The following is a 12,059-nucleotide window of genomic DNA, read 5'->3' on the forward strand; positions in this document are numbered from 1 at the left end:
ATTATGGGCATGTGCCACCATACCATCAAATGGTTTCATTTAGAATAATATAACATGCAATTTCTCAGAAATATAAATCAAAGCCTTGCATCTGTTGTGAAGATTTTAGATTTAAATACGATTTTTTTTCCTCATATAAGAAATCCAGAGGTAGCCTGTTGTTGATTAAGTAACTCAACATTGTAAAGAGCAGTGACATTGCTTTGCTTGGTCTTTCCCTCATGATCACAAGACATGTTGTGATCCGTAGCCTGCTGTGGCTCTAGACATTATGTCTATGAAGGTGGAAAGGGAAAAAAGGGGAAACCAGTCTTTTCCTTTGGTCAGGAAAGTAATAACTTTCATAGGAACCTGTCCATAAACTTCTGCTTACATTACAAGAACTCATCACATGGCTGCTCATAAAGGAGTAAAATGAAAAGCTTTACAATAAGAGAATAATATAACAGCACAAAGGACTGCTACTGAGAATATATAAAGAACACCTATAGTTTAATAAGAATAAGATAAATTGCCAAATGTCTTTAACAGAAAGAAAATAGAGGAGGAGACATTTTTTGAGAAAAATTTTAGGAAAAGAAATCCAATCACATTAATGATTAGTGAGGTGCAAACTAAGATTACATTGAGATAAACATTATACCTACTAAACTAGTAAAAAATTAAGAATTCCCAAAACATTGTGTTGATGATGGAGTCTTACCCCTCAGTGGTGGGGGTAGGGGTGAAATGGCATAACCATTTAGGAATACAATGTGGGATTATTTTGTGAAGTTGAAGGTGAGCATACCTCATGATGCAGCCTATAGCTAGTAATTCCACACAGGAAACATGTACATGAATGCATATAGCAGCATTCCTTTTGAATATGGAAATGACCCAGATGATATGTCAGAGAATAAATAAAGTGATAAATTCATAGTAATATGATAGACTTGCAACCACAGTGGCAGAAATTAATGTAAGAAATATAACTGAGTGAAAAAAAAAATCAATGGCAGGCTGATCATGTTAGTGCATGCCGGTAATTCCAGTGGCTTCAGAGGTTGAGGCAGGAGGGCACAAGTTTGAGGTCAGTTTCAGTAATTTAGTGAGACTTTGTCTCAAAACAAAAATTAAAAGGGCTGGGCATATACCTCAATGATTAAATGCCCTTGGGTTCAATTCCAAACCAAACCAAACAAACAAAAAAAATCAATGGCAAAAGACCTTAAGATTATAAGCTAAAAAGCAAGTAAGCTAAATAATGTATATTTTTATTTTACATATTTTTTCAGTATTGCCACAGTCCAGTTGCAGCAAAATAACCGGGGGGTGACTAACAACTTGTGTACATTGATACAGCAGGAGTGGGAGCTGTTTATTGTAGGACAACAGAGGTATTTATACATTCCACATAGCTTATCTTAATTAGAATAAACTAGATACAGCAGTCAACCAATAAGGAATCTCCACACTTAATGGCTTCCTGGCCTTACTTCACAAACCACTCCCTCTGGCATTTTGCCAGGCGCCATCCTGACTTGTTTACAGACTTTAACAAGTACAGGGGATTGAACCCAGTGATGCGCTACCACTGAGCTACACCCCCAGCCCTTCTTTATTTTTTTATTTTTTGGCACTGGGGATTAAACCCAGGGGTGTTTTACCAGTGAGTTACATTCTCAGTCCTTTTTATTTTTATTTTTGAGACAAGGTCTAAGTCGCTTAGGGCCTTGCTAAATTGTTGAGGTTCATCTTGAACTTGGATGCTCCTGCCTCAGCCTCCTGAGTCACTGGAACTGTAGGCATGTGCCACTGTGCCCTGCTACATGATAAAAACTTTAATAAAGTAAGAAAAAACAGCTTTGACAGTAAATGTAAAAAGGATGCTAGTATAACACATTGTGACATTTTGTTCTCGGGGCACATGTACTGGGAAACCAGTTGTTTACTTTTTAAATTGTTTTAGTTTTATGATGCTATTTGAGTATAATAAAAACTATATTTACTTTAGTTCACTTGGGGCAAAAGGATATACACACATGGAAACACAAATACCTCATTCTTATTACTTTGCAGACACTTTTTGAAATAAGTAAGTAGTTAAGAGAGGAAGCACTGTGAGAATGGAAAGAGGGAGACCAACCAATAATATAGTGAGAAGTGGTGTAAGTAGAGGGGTGGGGACAGAATTGAGCATACAGAAGTATTGAAAGAGAAGGTGAAAATGCTGCTTGTAGATTACAGACTCCCTTCATGAAGTTCAATAATAAAAGATGAGAGGAAATTAGTGTCTTCAGGATTTTTCTTCTCAAGATCATTCTATCTTGATTTTTGTTTGATGCCTGTATTATAGAGAGGAAAAATACAGCCCCTGGGATAAACTGGTAAGCATTTAAGAAAAGCGCTGAGTTCAGTCCAGGGACATACTTACACTTGTCCTCCAGGGGGTGTTAATGGTGTCACCATTCTATCAGTGTTGTTTTTTTAATTATTTCACCACCATTTCTAAGTTATTTAACTCATCCTCAATTCCAAGATTTCATACCAGAATCCAATCACAATAGACCAAAACCAACAATTCCCCCACAAGGAAAACCCTCCACTCTAAAACAAAGTTATTTCTTAGTTATTCTTTGCTCAAATTAAAAGTGATTGTTGTAGTCTGTGCAGAGCACAAACACCATTTAAAACAACAGGAAATGACTTAAGGAATTTTAATGGACTTTGGTGTATTAATCTATTTTTAAAGCTATTATCTGCAACTCTTCCGAAGCACAAAAACAAAACAACACTAAATCAAAAACAAAACTGTTTACTTCCTTTTAGCCTAAGAAAATGTCTGCTGGTGTGGGAGAAAGGCTAGGGACCGACCTGACCTAGGATGATGAGGGACCCAAAGAGCAAGGGGACCTTGTTGTAATCTGCCCCTTTCAATGCTTTATTGACTCAAAAATACTAAAAAATAATGGAAATATCACCTTCCTATGGCATCTTTCTAAAGTTCCCACTCTTTCCTCTGTGTCTACTGTACACCAACACACGGTCACAATATTGTATTCAGTTAGTTATATGCCAGGTTTCTGAATTGTCCTCCTTGAGGAAAGTGAACTTTCTCTTGCTCATTTTGGCTTCTCCACAGATGTGTTCTGGGTCTGGTATATATAATACGGGGTGGCTGGATAAATGTTGCATGACTCTCTGATCTCAGGGAAAATGCAAATCACTTCATACCTGTAAGAACAGTTAGTATCAAAAAGACAAAAGATTCTTGTTGGCAAGAATGTAGAGAAAAGGGAACTCTTATACACTGTCAGTGAGAGTGTAAATTAGTACAGCTATTATGGGAAACAGTTATGGAGATTTCTCAAAAAGCTAAAAACACAACAACCATAAGATCCAGTAATCCCACTACTGGGTCTATGGCCAAAAGAAGTGAAATCAGCATATAGAGGTGATATCTATATTTCCACATTTATTGTAACACTATTCACAATAGTCAAGACATGAACTCAAAGTCAACCTAGGTGTCCATCAGTGGGTAAGTGGATAAAGAAAATATGGTACATATTCACAATAGAATACTATTCAGCTCTAAAAAGAATGAAATCAAATCATCTGTGACAACATGGATGAACCTGAAGAATATTATATTAAGTGAAATAAGCCAGACACAGAAAGACAAATGCTGCATGATCTCACTTATATGTAAACTAAAAAAACGGTGATCATAGGGGCTGGAGATGTGGCTCAGTGGTAGAGCACTTGCCTGGCATGTGTGAGGCCCTGGGTTCGATCCTCAGCTATATATATATATATATATATATATATATATATATATATATATATATATATATATATATATGTAAAAGATCCATTTACAACAAAAAATATTTAAAAAAATGATCATAGAAGGACAGAGATAGAATACTGTTTACCAGAGGCTTAGATGGTTGGGGTATGGGAGATGCTTATCAAAGGACATATATTTACAGTTAGATAGGAGTGGGGGGGAAGTTCAGGATAGGCAAATATATAGAAACAGAAAGCAAACAAGTGATTGCCTGAAACTTGGGGGTGGGAGATAAATTGGGAATAACTACTAATGGTTATGGAGTTTCTTGGGTGATGAAAATGTACTAAAGTTGTGGAGATGATTGTACAACTCTATGAACATACTAAAAAGCATTGGAGTCTATATTTCAAATGGGTGAGTATATGCTATATGAATTATCTCTTTTAATAAAGCTGTTTTAAAAAATAAATGTTGAGGCCAGGCGTGGTGGTGCATACCTATAATCCCAGCAACTCAAGAGGCTGAGACAGAATTGAGAGTTTGAGGCCAGCCTCAGAAATTTAGCAATGCCTTGTCTCAAAAAAAAAAAAAAAAAAAAAGGGTTGGGGATGTGGGGATGTAGTTAAGTGTGGTAAAGCACCCCTTGGTTAAATCCCCCATACAAAAAAAAAAAAAAAAGCTGAAAGAATAATGAGCAAAATAAGATTTTTGAAAACCTTTTGAAAAAGAACTTTAAAAGTAAATGTTTATTTCAAATCCTGTTTAAATAAAACACAGCCTAGATTGTGTACCTGACATACAGTTGGTGCTCAATAAATATATTTCTCCTTCTCCTTTTCTTTCTCCTTTCTCCTTCTCCTTCTTCTTGTACTGGGGATTTAACCCAAGGGCACTTTACCTCTGAGTACATCCATGGCCCTTTCTATTTTTATTTCAAGACAGGGCCTCATTAAGTTGCTGAGGCTGGCTTTGAACTTCAGATCATCCTGTCTCAGCCTATAGAGTTGCTGAGATTAAAAGCATGTTCCACCAGGCCCAACTCAATAAGTATTTTTTTTTTGAATAATGAATACTTAGAATCTATCAAAAGTACTTTCAATTTACTGTGACCTTGCAATCTGGGGCCCTTATAGCTCTGTAAGCAAGGGAAGCCACAGAATAAACAATGGCACACCTTTCTCAAGTATAAATTGTTTGAAGCTTTTGGAAGTTATTCAAACAAAAGGTGAAATAAAAAAATCTACATTCCTTTTAAAGAAAAGTATACTTCTTCAAATATATATTTTGCTTCTCAGGGTCATTTGGAGCTTTATTTTCAGACTTTCTGAGTTTAGTGTTATTTTTCCATTGATAGTAGGAGTGGTTTGCAGGAAAAGTCTGAGTAGTACTGTGGAAAGGGGGCAAAATTGCGATGTATCAGTCGAGGGGAGAAATAAAGAATGTCCACGCACTTCTGCCCCTTTCAATGCTTTATTGACTTAAATCACTCAATACAATTTCACTCGATAGCTCCTTTTTTTTTTTCAGTTTTGTACCCAAAACAGTACCTCACTACTTTTTAAAAATTATTTATATATAACAGCAGAATGCATTACAACTCTTATTACATATATAGAGCTCAATTTTTCATATCTCTGGTTGTATACATAGTATAATCATGCCAATTCGTGTCCTCATACATGTACTTTGGATAATAATGATTATCACATTCAACCATTATTAATTAACCCATGCCCCCTCCCTTCCCCTCCCACCCCTCTGCCCTATCTAGAGTTCGTCTATTCCTCCCATGCTCCCCCTCCCTATCCCACTATGAATCAGCTTCCTTATATCAAAGAAAACATTCAGCTCCACTCATCTACAGAAGGGCATCTAGGTTGGTTCCACAGTTTAGCTATTGTGAATTGTGCTGCTATAAACATTGATGTGGCTGTGTCCCTGTAGTATGCTGATTTTAAGTCCTTTGGGTATAGACCGAGGAGAGGGATTGCTGGGTCAAGTGGTGATTCCATTCCCAATTTTCTAAGAAATCTCTATACTTCTTTCCATATTGGCTGCACCAATTTGTAGTCCCACCAGCAGTGTATGAGTGTACCTTTTCCCCACATTCTCGCCAACACTTATTGTTGTTTGTATGCATAATAGCTGCCATTCTGACTGGAGTGAGATGAAATCTTAGTCACTCTATAAGTTCTTAATCAAGAAAACAACAATCCTTAATGCTAGGCACTGCAATAGACATAATCAATGCACAGCAAACAATTCTAGATTAATTAATTCACAGCAAATAATTCTAGATTAAGTCTAAACACTGCAAAACACACTTAATCATGATAGGCTAATGACAGACATTCCCTCTGCACACTAAGTTCAAAAGTCTTAAGCCTTAGGCTTTAGGTCCACCAGATGTACACTCACTTAGACCGCGGTGACCAGGCTTGGAACCAAGGCAGGCTCTTCCTGGCATGGAGTGGTCAGCCTGTTGAGGAGAGAGTCGTAGGGAGAAGTTGTGGCTCTCACCAGGGTCCAGATGAGGCGGTAAAGTTTGGAGCTGTTAGGATCACACAGAGGATCAGGAAATAATGACAAGTGATGGGATGTCAGGTCCTCATCAGGTTCTCCAGCTCAAGTGTATCCTTGTTTCGGCTGCCTGAACCCTGTTCACTAGCTCTATTATTCATACTAAATTTTGGGGCTTTTGATCCCCCCTTTCAATCCTTATCAGCTACCACTGGATTTCTCCATGACATCATTTACCGTGGGGTCAGAAACATCTGGTCTGGTGGTATCCACCCTGATCTTCTTGCTTTTCCCTCTCATCAGGCAAGGACAGCCTGCCAGGGGCTTCACTCTGTTTATCAGGGTGAGGGGAAGTAACTTGTCTGAGGCCATACTGGAGGGCTCTGTGGATGTACCTGGTGAGACTGCAGGTTTCAAACTGGAATTTTTAAAATACAGTTACTTAGGTTCAGGCCTGAGGCCATCCTCAGAAGTTGGCATATTTGTGATTTGTGCTTTATATCTTTGTAAAAGAGGGTAAATTATAAATAAAGAAAGATACCAATTGTTAACATCTGTATCAGTTTAATTTTTATAAAGCAGCAACTTTCATATTATCTTTTCTGGGCTTCACTATCTCTCTTTGACTAGAACACAGAGCAGGGATTATTAACACCCCCTTTTTATTGATTAGGCAACTGAGATTTAAAATATGCTCTATGGTATGAAATATGATATGTCAAGAGCTTTGTAATGTTTTGAACAACTAATAATAAAAATAAATAAATAAATAAATAAAATATGCTCTATGGTCCTCCTGGGAATGTGGCAGGGAGATTGCTGTTATTAAAGAAAAAATACTTGGATACTTATTAACACATAATTTTAAAATTGTTTTGACGCTCTTGGAGATGAAAGTAGGCTTGGCACATGCTAGGAAAGCTTACTCGACCACTGAGCCACATCCCCAGGCCCCTTGATGAAGTATTCATTAAAGTCCATTGTAATAGCAGTTCTAACTGATATGGGGGAGGGGGGGAAGAGGGGGAGAAGTGAGCTAAACTCAGAAAACAGCAAAGACAGCTGGAGACTTATAGTCGAGAAAAAGTGGATGGAAAATTACTAGGAGGAGAAGAACATCAAAGGCAGGGGGATTCTTAACAAAGGCGGGCCAAGAATTTATACATCACAGGCGGGGGAATAAAAGAAATATCCTCAGATATCAAGTGTCAAAATACCAAGAGTGATCAGGTGTCAGGACGAGAGGATGACTTAGCAGTATTCTGCTAGGACAGAAAGGAAGGCCATCGCACAGCCCAGTAGACAGAAGACTCAGAGAAGCCTAACTAAAATTCGGTCACGGAGAATCTTTGTCACCCTCTCTCTACTCAGACCTCTTCATTACCCATTTCCAAAGAAGAACAGAGGGGTGGCAGGCAGCCGAGGCTCTGGGGTCACGGACCGGAGGCCTAGTTCTCCATTGAAAGCAGAACTGCCTAGATCACCAGCAGAACGCGCAGGGGAGCAAAGGCTCCAGACCCTGCTGCTTTCACGCCTGCCCCGCCAGCCGGGACTCAACCTCTGGGCGGCCCCCGCAGGTCGGCAGGGCGGGGCCGGCGCGCTGATTGGCTGCCCGCCCCGGCCGGGGTTTCCCCGGCCCCGCCCTGCCGCGCTCCCACAGCCTGCGAGGCCGCGCGCTGGATGGTCCGGCGCTGCCCGGCGGGTGGGGCCCCAGCCTGCGTTCCTCCCTCCCTACCGGTCCTCATCCTTAAAGCACGAGTCCCCACGCCCCGCCTGTTGGAGAGGGCGCCGGGATCCGCACTGCGAGCCGTCGGGGCAGGCCGGGGCCGACCGAACAGGGCCTCGGGCGACAGGGCTGCTGCGGCCGGCACGCGAGTGCCTCGCACCCGAACGAGTGTTTGCGGGAGCCGCGAGGGGAGGGGTCCCCGGCGCCATTGCTAGTGACCGGAGCTCCGCCGGGCTCCAGTCTGCCCTCCGCTGTTCTCCTCCGATTGGGAGGGGCTGTGGCCAGTCCCGAGGCCGGGCTCGAGAATCCGGTGCCTCGGCCGTCCGCCCGCAGCTTTGTCCGCCGCCTGTGCGGGGGGGGTCCGGGCCGAGACCATGTTTGACAAGACGCGGCTGCCGTACGTGGCCCTCGATGTGTTGTGCGTGTTGCTGGGTACGTACGCGCTCCGGGCCGAGGGGCGTGTGCGCGCGGGCCCGCGGTGGGGTGCGCAAGGGTGTGGGCCGGGGTCTTTTGGAAGAGGACTGACTGCTGCAGTGCCGAGGACTGGCGAGGCTGGGGGGTGTGCCTGACGCGCGCGCTGCAGCGGGGCGAGACGCGGGGGCGGCTTCTGCAGCCCGGGACCCCGCTTTGCAACCTGCACCCTGGCCCCCGCGTGACCTCCTGTCTGTCGCCCGCGGGTATGCTGAGCCGGCCTCTGCTGGGACGCTGTTCACGCCTCTGCGCTTGGTGCCTTGCTGCTGTCCTGTGTTTCCCGGTCCACTCTAGCAGGCAGGGTGGGCTCCTCCCTCTCAACTCAGAGAAACCTGGTCGCTGGCTCCTCAGGTTCTGTAGCGAAACTGGAGATTTGATGCACTAGGGCTTCTCAGTAGCAGGCGCCAGTGCCTGGCTTATTTTACTTGTGGGAAGCAGTTTAATTTTTTGGCTATAAAAGGCTAGAACGTTTCTAATTAGAAGGTGTTGCCAGGTTGTAAATTGTCAGGTTGCATATGGGGATGAGGATGCCAAGTTTCTGCCTATAGTTCTGAAGAGGCTTTCTTTTAGGGGAATGTATCTCAGACCTGCTGTTTCTTTTTCTGCGCAAACCTTGCCGTGGTATAGCTTCCATTTCCTATGACAGCCCACAAGAAGCACTAGACATTCTTAAGCTGCAGCACATTTGGCGAAGTTTTCCTGATTGGACAACTTCTGTTCTGGGTTTCTGATGGTCAGGTGCTTCTTCCTGTTGATGAAGAATTGGAATCATCTGGGTTAGGCGTTGGAAGGAGTTGGTTTCACCTTTTAAAATATATATTATGGAAGGCAGCTATGTTGTGAATTATGTGTGTTATGGAAAACAACAAGATCTGCTGGAGCTTTGAGTAGTCCGACTCATGTTTAAGTAATCTAAGTAGTACTACTGGCAAATTCCCAGGATCTGAGATGTCTGTTTTTTAGCATCCTAGATGCAAATCTGAATAATGGCTTTTCAGAGAAAGGAAATTCCCCTGGTTTTAATCCAATAGTTTCTGAGTATTCTAGTCTCTTGCTTCAAACTTGACCTTTTAGGTGATTTCGATATTGTCTAATCCGTTTAAATTTGACAAGATTGTTTTTATAGACAAAATTTCTTTTTGATATCTATATATCTATATCTATCTATCATATATATATATATATATATATATATATATATATATATATATATATATAATTTTTTTGTTGTTGTTACCAGGACACCTACTTTATAGCTCCACGGTGAATTTTAGGAATTAAGCTTAGGAGAGGGGAATACAGTTTTGGAACAGTCTTTATAGAAATAGTCCTTTCAGATGTCAGGGCATAGTAATTAAAATATATTCAGATTTATTCATTTGTAATGAAAACTTTACCTTTGCTAAAGATCCTACATTGAAAATATACTATGATGTATTCTGCATCAGTGGAACTTGGTTAAACTTCATTTATATTTAGTGAAGGAAGAGGAAAATGTTCAGTCAGGAATTTTGGTAATCTCAGTCTATTGGATAACATCCTTCATTGCTATATATTGTGTAATTTTTATGTATCAACTGTACCCTTTCCTGCCTACTGGGAGTTATTAATTTATAAAGCATGATTTTTTTTCTCCCTGTGGACCTAACACTGATGAGTAGGGATGAAACATACATACTGCTCTTAGATAGATGAAACTAAAGTTATTAAACACAAAGCCATATGGTAGATCTGTATTAAAAAATTATGTAGAGTCGGGGAACCCATAAGCAGTATAACTTTATAAATTTCAAGTTCTTGTGGCATATATATATATATATATATATATATTATATATATAATTTTTTTTTTGGTAGCAGGGATTGAACTCAGGGCCACTCAACCACTGAGCCACACCCCGCAGTCCTATTTTTTGTATTTTATTTAGAGATAGGGTTTCACCTAGTTGCTAAGCACCTCACCATTGCTGAGGCTGGCTTTGAACTTGAGATCCTCATATCTCAGCTTCCTGAGCCACTGAGATTACAGGCATGTGCCACCACATCTGGCCTATATTTTTAATATGATGCATACATCACATAATTGTCCTATTAGAGGTTAATTTTAGTGCTACATTGACCTGGCAGTAAAGTAACTATGATGACTTTGAAAAAGACATTTGAAATGTTTTGGTGGTTTTGGAAAAAGCTTTCTTTGGGGACTTATGCATTTAGTTTAAAATACTTCATGTATTTGAAACATATTTATCTGTTTTCATATTACTGAAATTTCTTTTGAAGTATATTAAGTGTATTGTAAAGATAAGGTCAGACTTCCCTTTTCCTAAATAGAAAGTGATTTTTTTTGTACTGATTTAATTAGATACGTAAGATGACATTAGAGTTAACATCAACTCTCCATTATAACAGTGAGTAAAAGCAGTGGTCCAGAAGATTGAAAAGTTTGTCATGCCAACTTTTGGAAGACATTTATAGCAAACTTATCCTTTCTAGTAGAGTCTAAGTATCATATTAAACTTGGTTTTTATTCACCTCACTGACAGCAGGAGGTTGGCTGCCTAAAATCATGGCAGCTTGAAAAGGGTTATTAACTTTTTCCTTTTTCTGTGAGGCATTCATAGGTAGAAGTTGACTACCAACAAAAAGATGATTAAGCACTTCATAAGTACAGGGTTATGTGAAAATGATTCATAATTATAATGTGCATATGTTCCAGATTCTGTTAATGACCACCCGAACATTGTACAGTATATCCATTTTAATGATATTATGTGATTTTCTTACATAAGTGCTTATAATTTTACCAAGGATGATGCCTGTTGATGTGATCAGTAAATATGCCTCTCTCTCTTGGTGTGTGTGTGTGTGTGTGTGTGTGTGTGTGTGTATGTGTGTGTGTTGTCCCTAAATCATCTTTATTATCAGTGTGAAACATGAATTCTCTATCTGAATTGTTAGCTCCTTCAGGAAATCTGGTAAGCCCTTGGAAAAAGAATGAGCATTTTGAAAGGTTAAGTATATTTGACTCCTTTCTGAAATGAATCATAATCTTGCCATCTTTCCCTAGTTCTTTTAATGATTGATAATAAAGGCCATATACATTGAGCACATGAGAAAAGTTGGTCTGCAGACAATGATGGTGGGCTGATACTGTTTTAGCCCAGTTTATTAAGGCATGTACAGAATATAACTTGTTAGTTAATTGCTAAAGGTCATTCCATATTTTAGCCACCATGCCATTAGGCAGCCAGTTAATTGACCCTGAGTCCTTTAATTGATTCAGTGCGCATTGAAAGGCCAACTTTGTACTTTGTTAGGTACTAGTGATACAAAGATGAATAGACAGTCTCTGGACAAATAAGAGGTTATAATATGTCATGATAAGTTTAATAATGCAGGTATGGAATAGGTACCTTTTGAGCAGAGGAGCAGAGAAGGGCCTTATCTTGGCTGTATTCCATTTATAGAGAGATGGCTTATCTGTTTACTTTTAGAGATGCAGAATGTCAGAAGATGCCTAGAATTACTTGTAGACTTTCTTTCTATCTTTTTTTTTTTTCCCAAC

The 12,059-nt window shown here is 40.1% G+C and overlaps 1 protein-coding gene and 1 long non-coding RNA gene across 6 annotated transcripts in view; one reads left to right on the forward strand and one right to left on the reverse strand.

Moving 5' to 3' along the window:
• Positions 1–7,950, reverse strand: part of LOC120885509 (uncharacterized) — a 45,610-nt gene extending 37,660 nt beyond the window's left edge. For 2 of the 3 annotated variants that reach the window (XR_013423603.1, XR_005728174.2), the window contains exons 1-2: positions 7,683–7,950; positions 6,197–6,329 (exon numbers count right to left, since the gene is read on the reverse strand). This is a non-coding gene — a long non-coding RNA (uncharacterized LOC120885509). Of the gene's footprint in view, positions 1–5,229; positions 6,330–7,671 lie in introns of those variants that run through there. The other variant, XR_013423606.1, reaches the window with a different exon arrangement.
• Positions 7,951–8,068: 118 nt separating this feature from the next.
• Positions 8,069–12,059, forward strand: part of Plpp1 (phospholipid phosphatase 1) — a 92,004-nt gene continuing 88,013 nt past the window's right edge. The window contains exon 1 of one of the 3 annotated variants that reach the window (XM_005319628.5): positions 8,069–8,456. In XM_005319628.5, coding sequence (XP_005319685.1) covers positions 8,399–8,456 — 58 coding nt within the window. In that variant the 5' untranslated portion in view covers positions 8,069–8,398. The other 2 variants (XM_005319627.4, XM_021722516.2) reach the window with 2 other exon arrangements.

Source organism: Ictidomys tridecemlineatus, chromosome 1 (assembly GCF_052094955.1).
Source record: "Ictidomys tridecemlineatus isolate mIctTri1 chromosome 1, mIctTri1.hap1, whole genome shotgun sequence".
Classification (NCBI taxonomy): Eukaryota; Metazoa; Chordata; class Mammalia; order Rodentia; family Sciuridae; genus Ictidomys; species Ictidomys tridecemlineatus.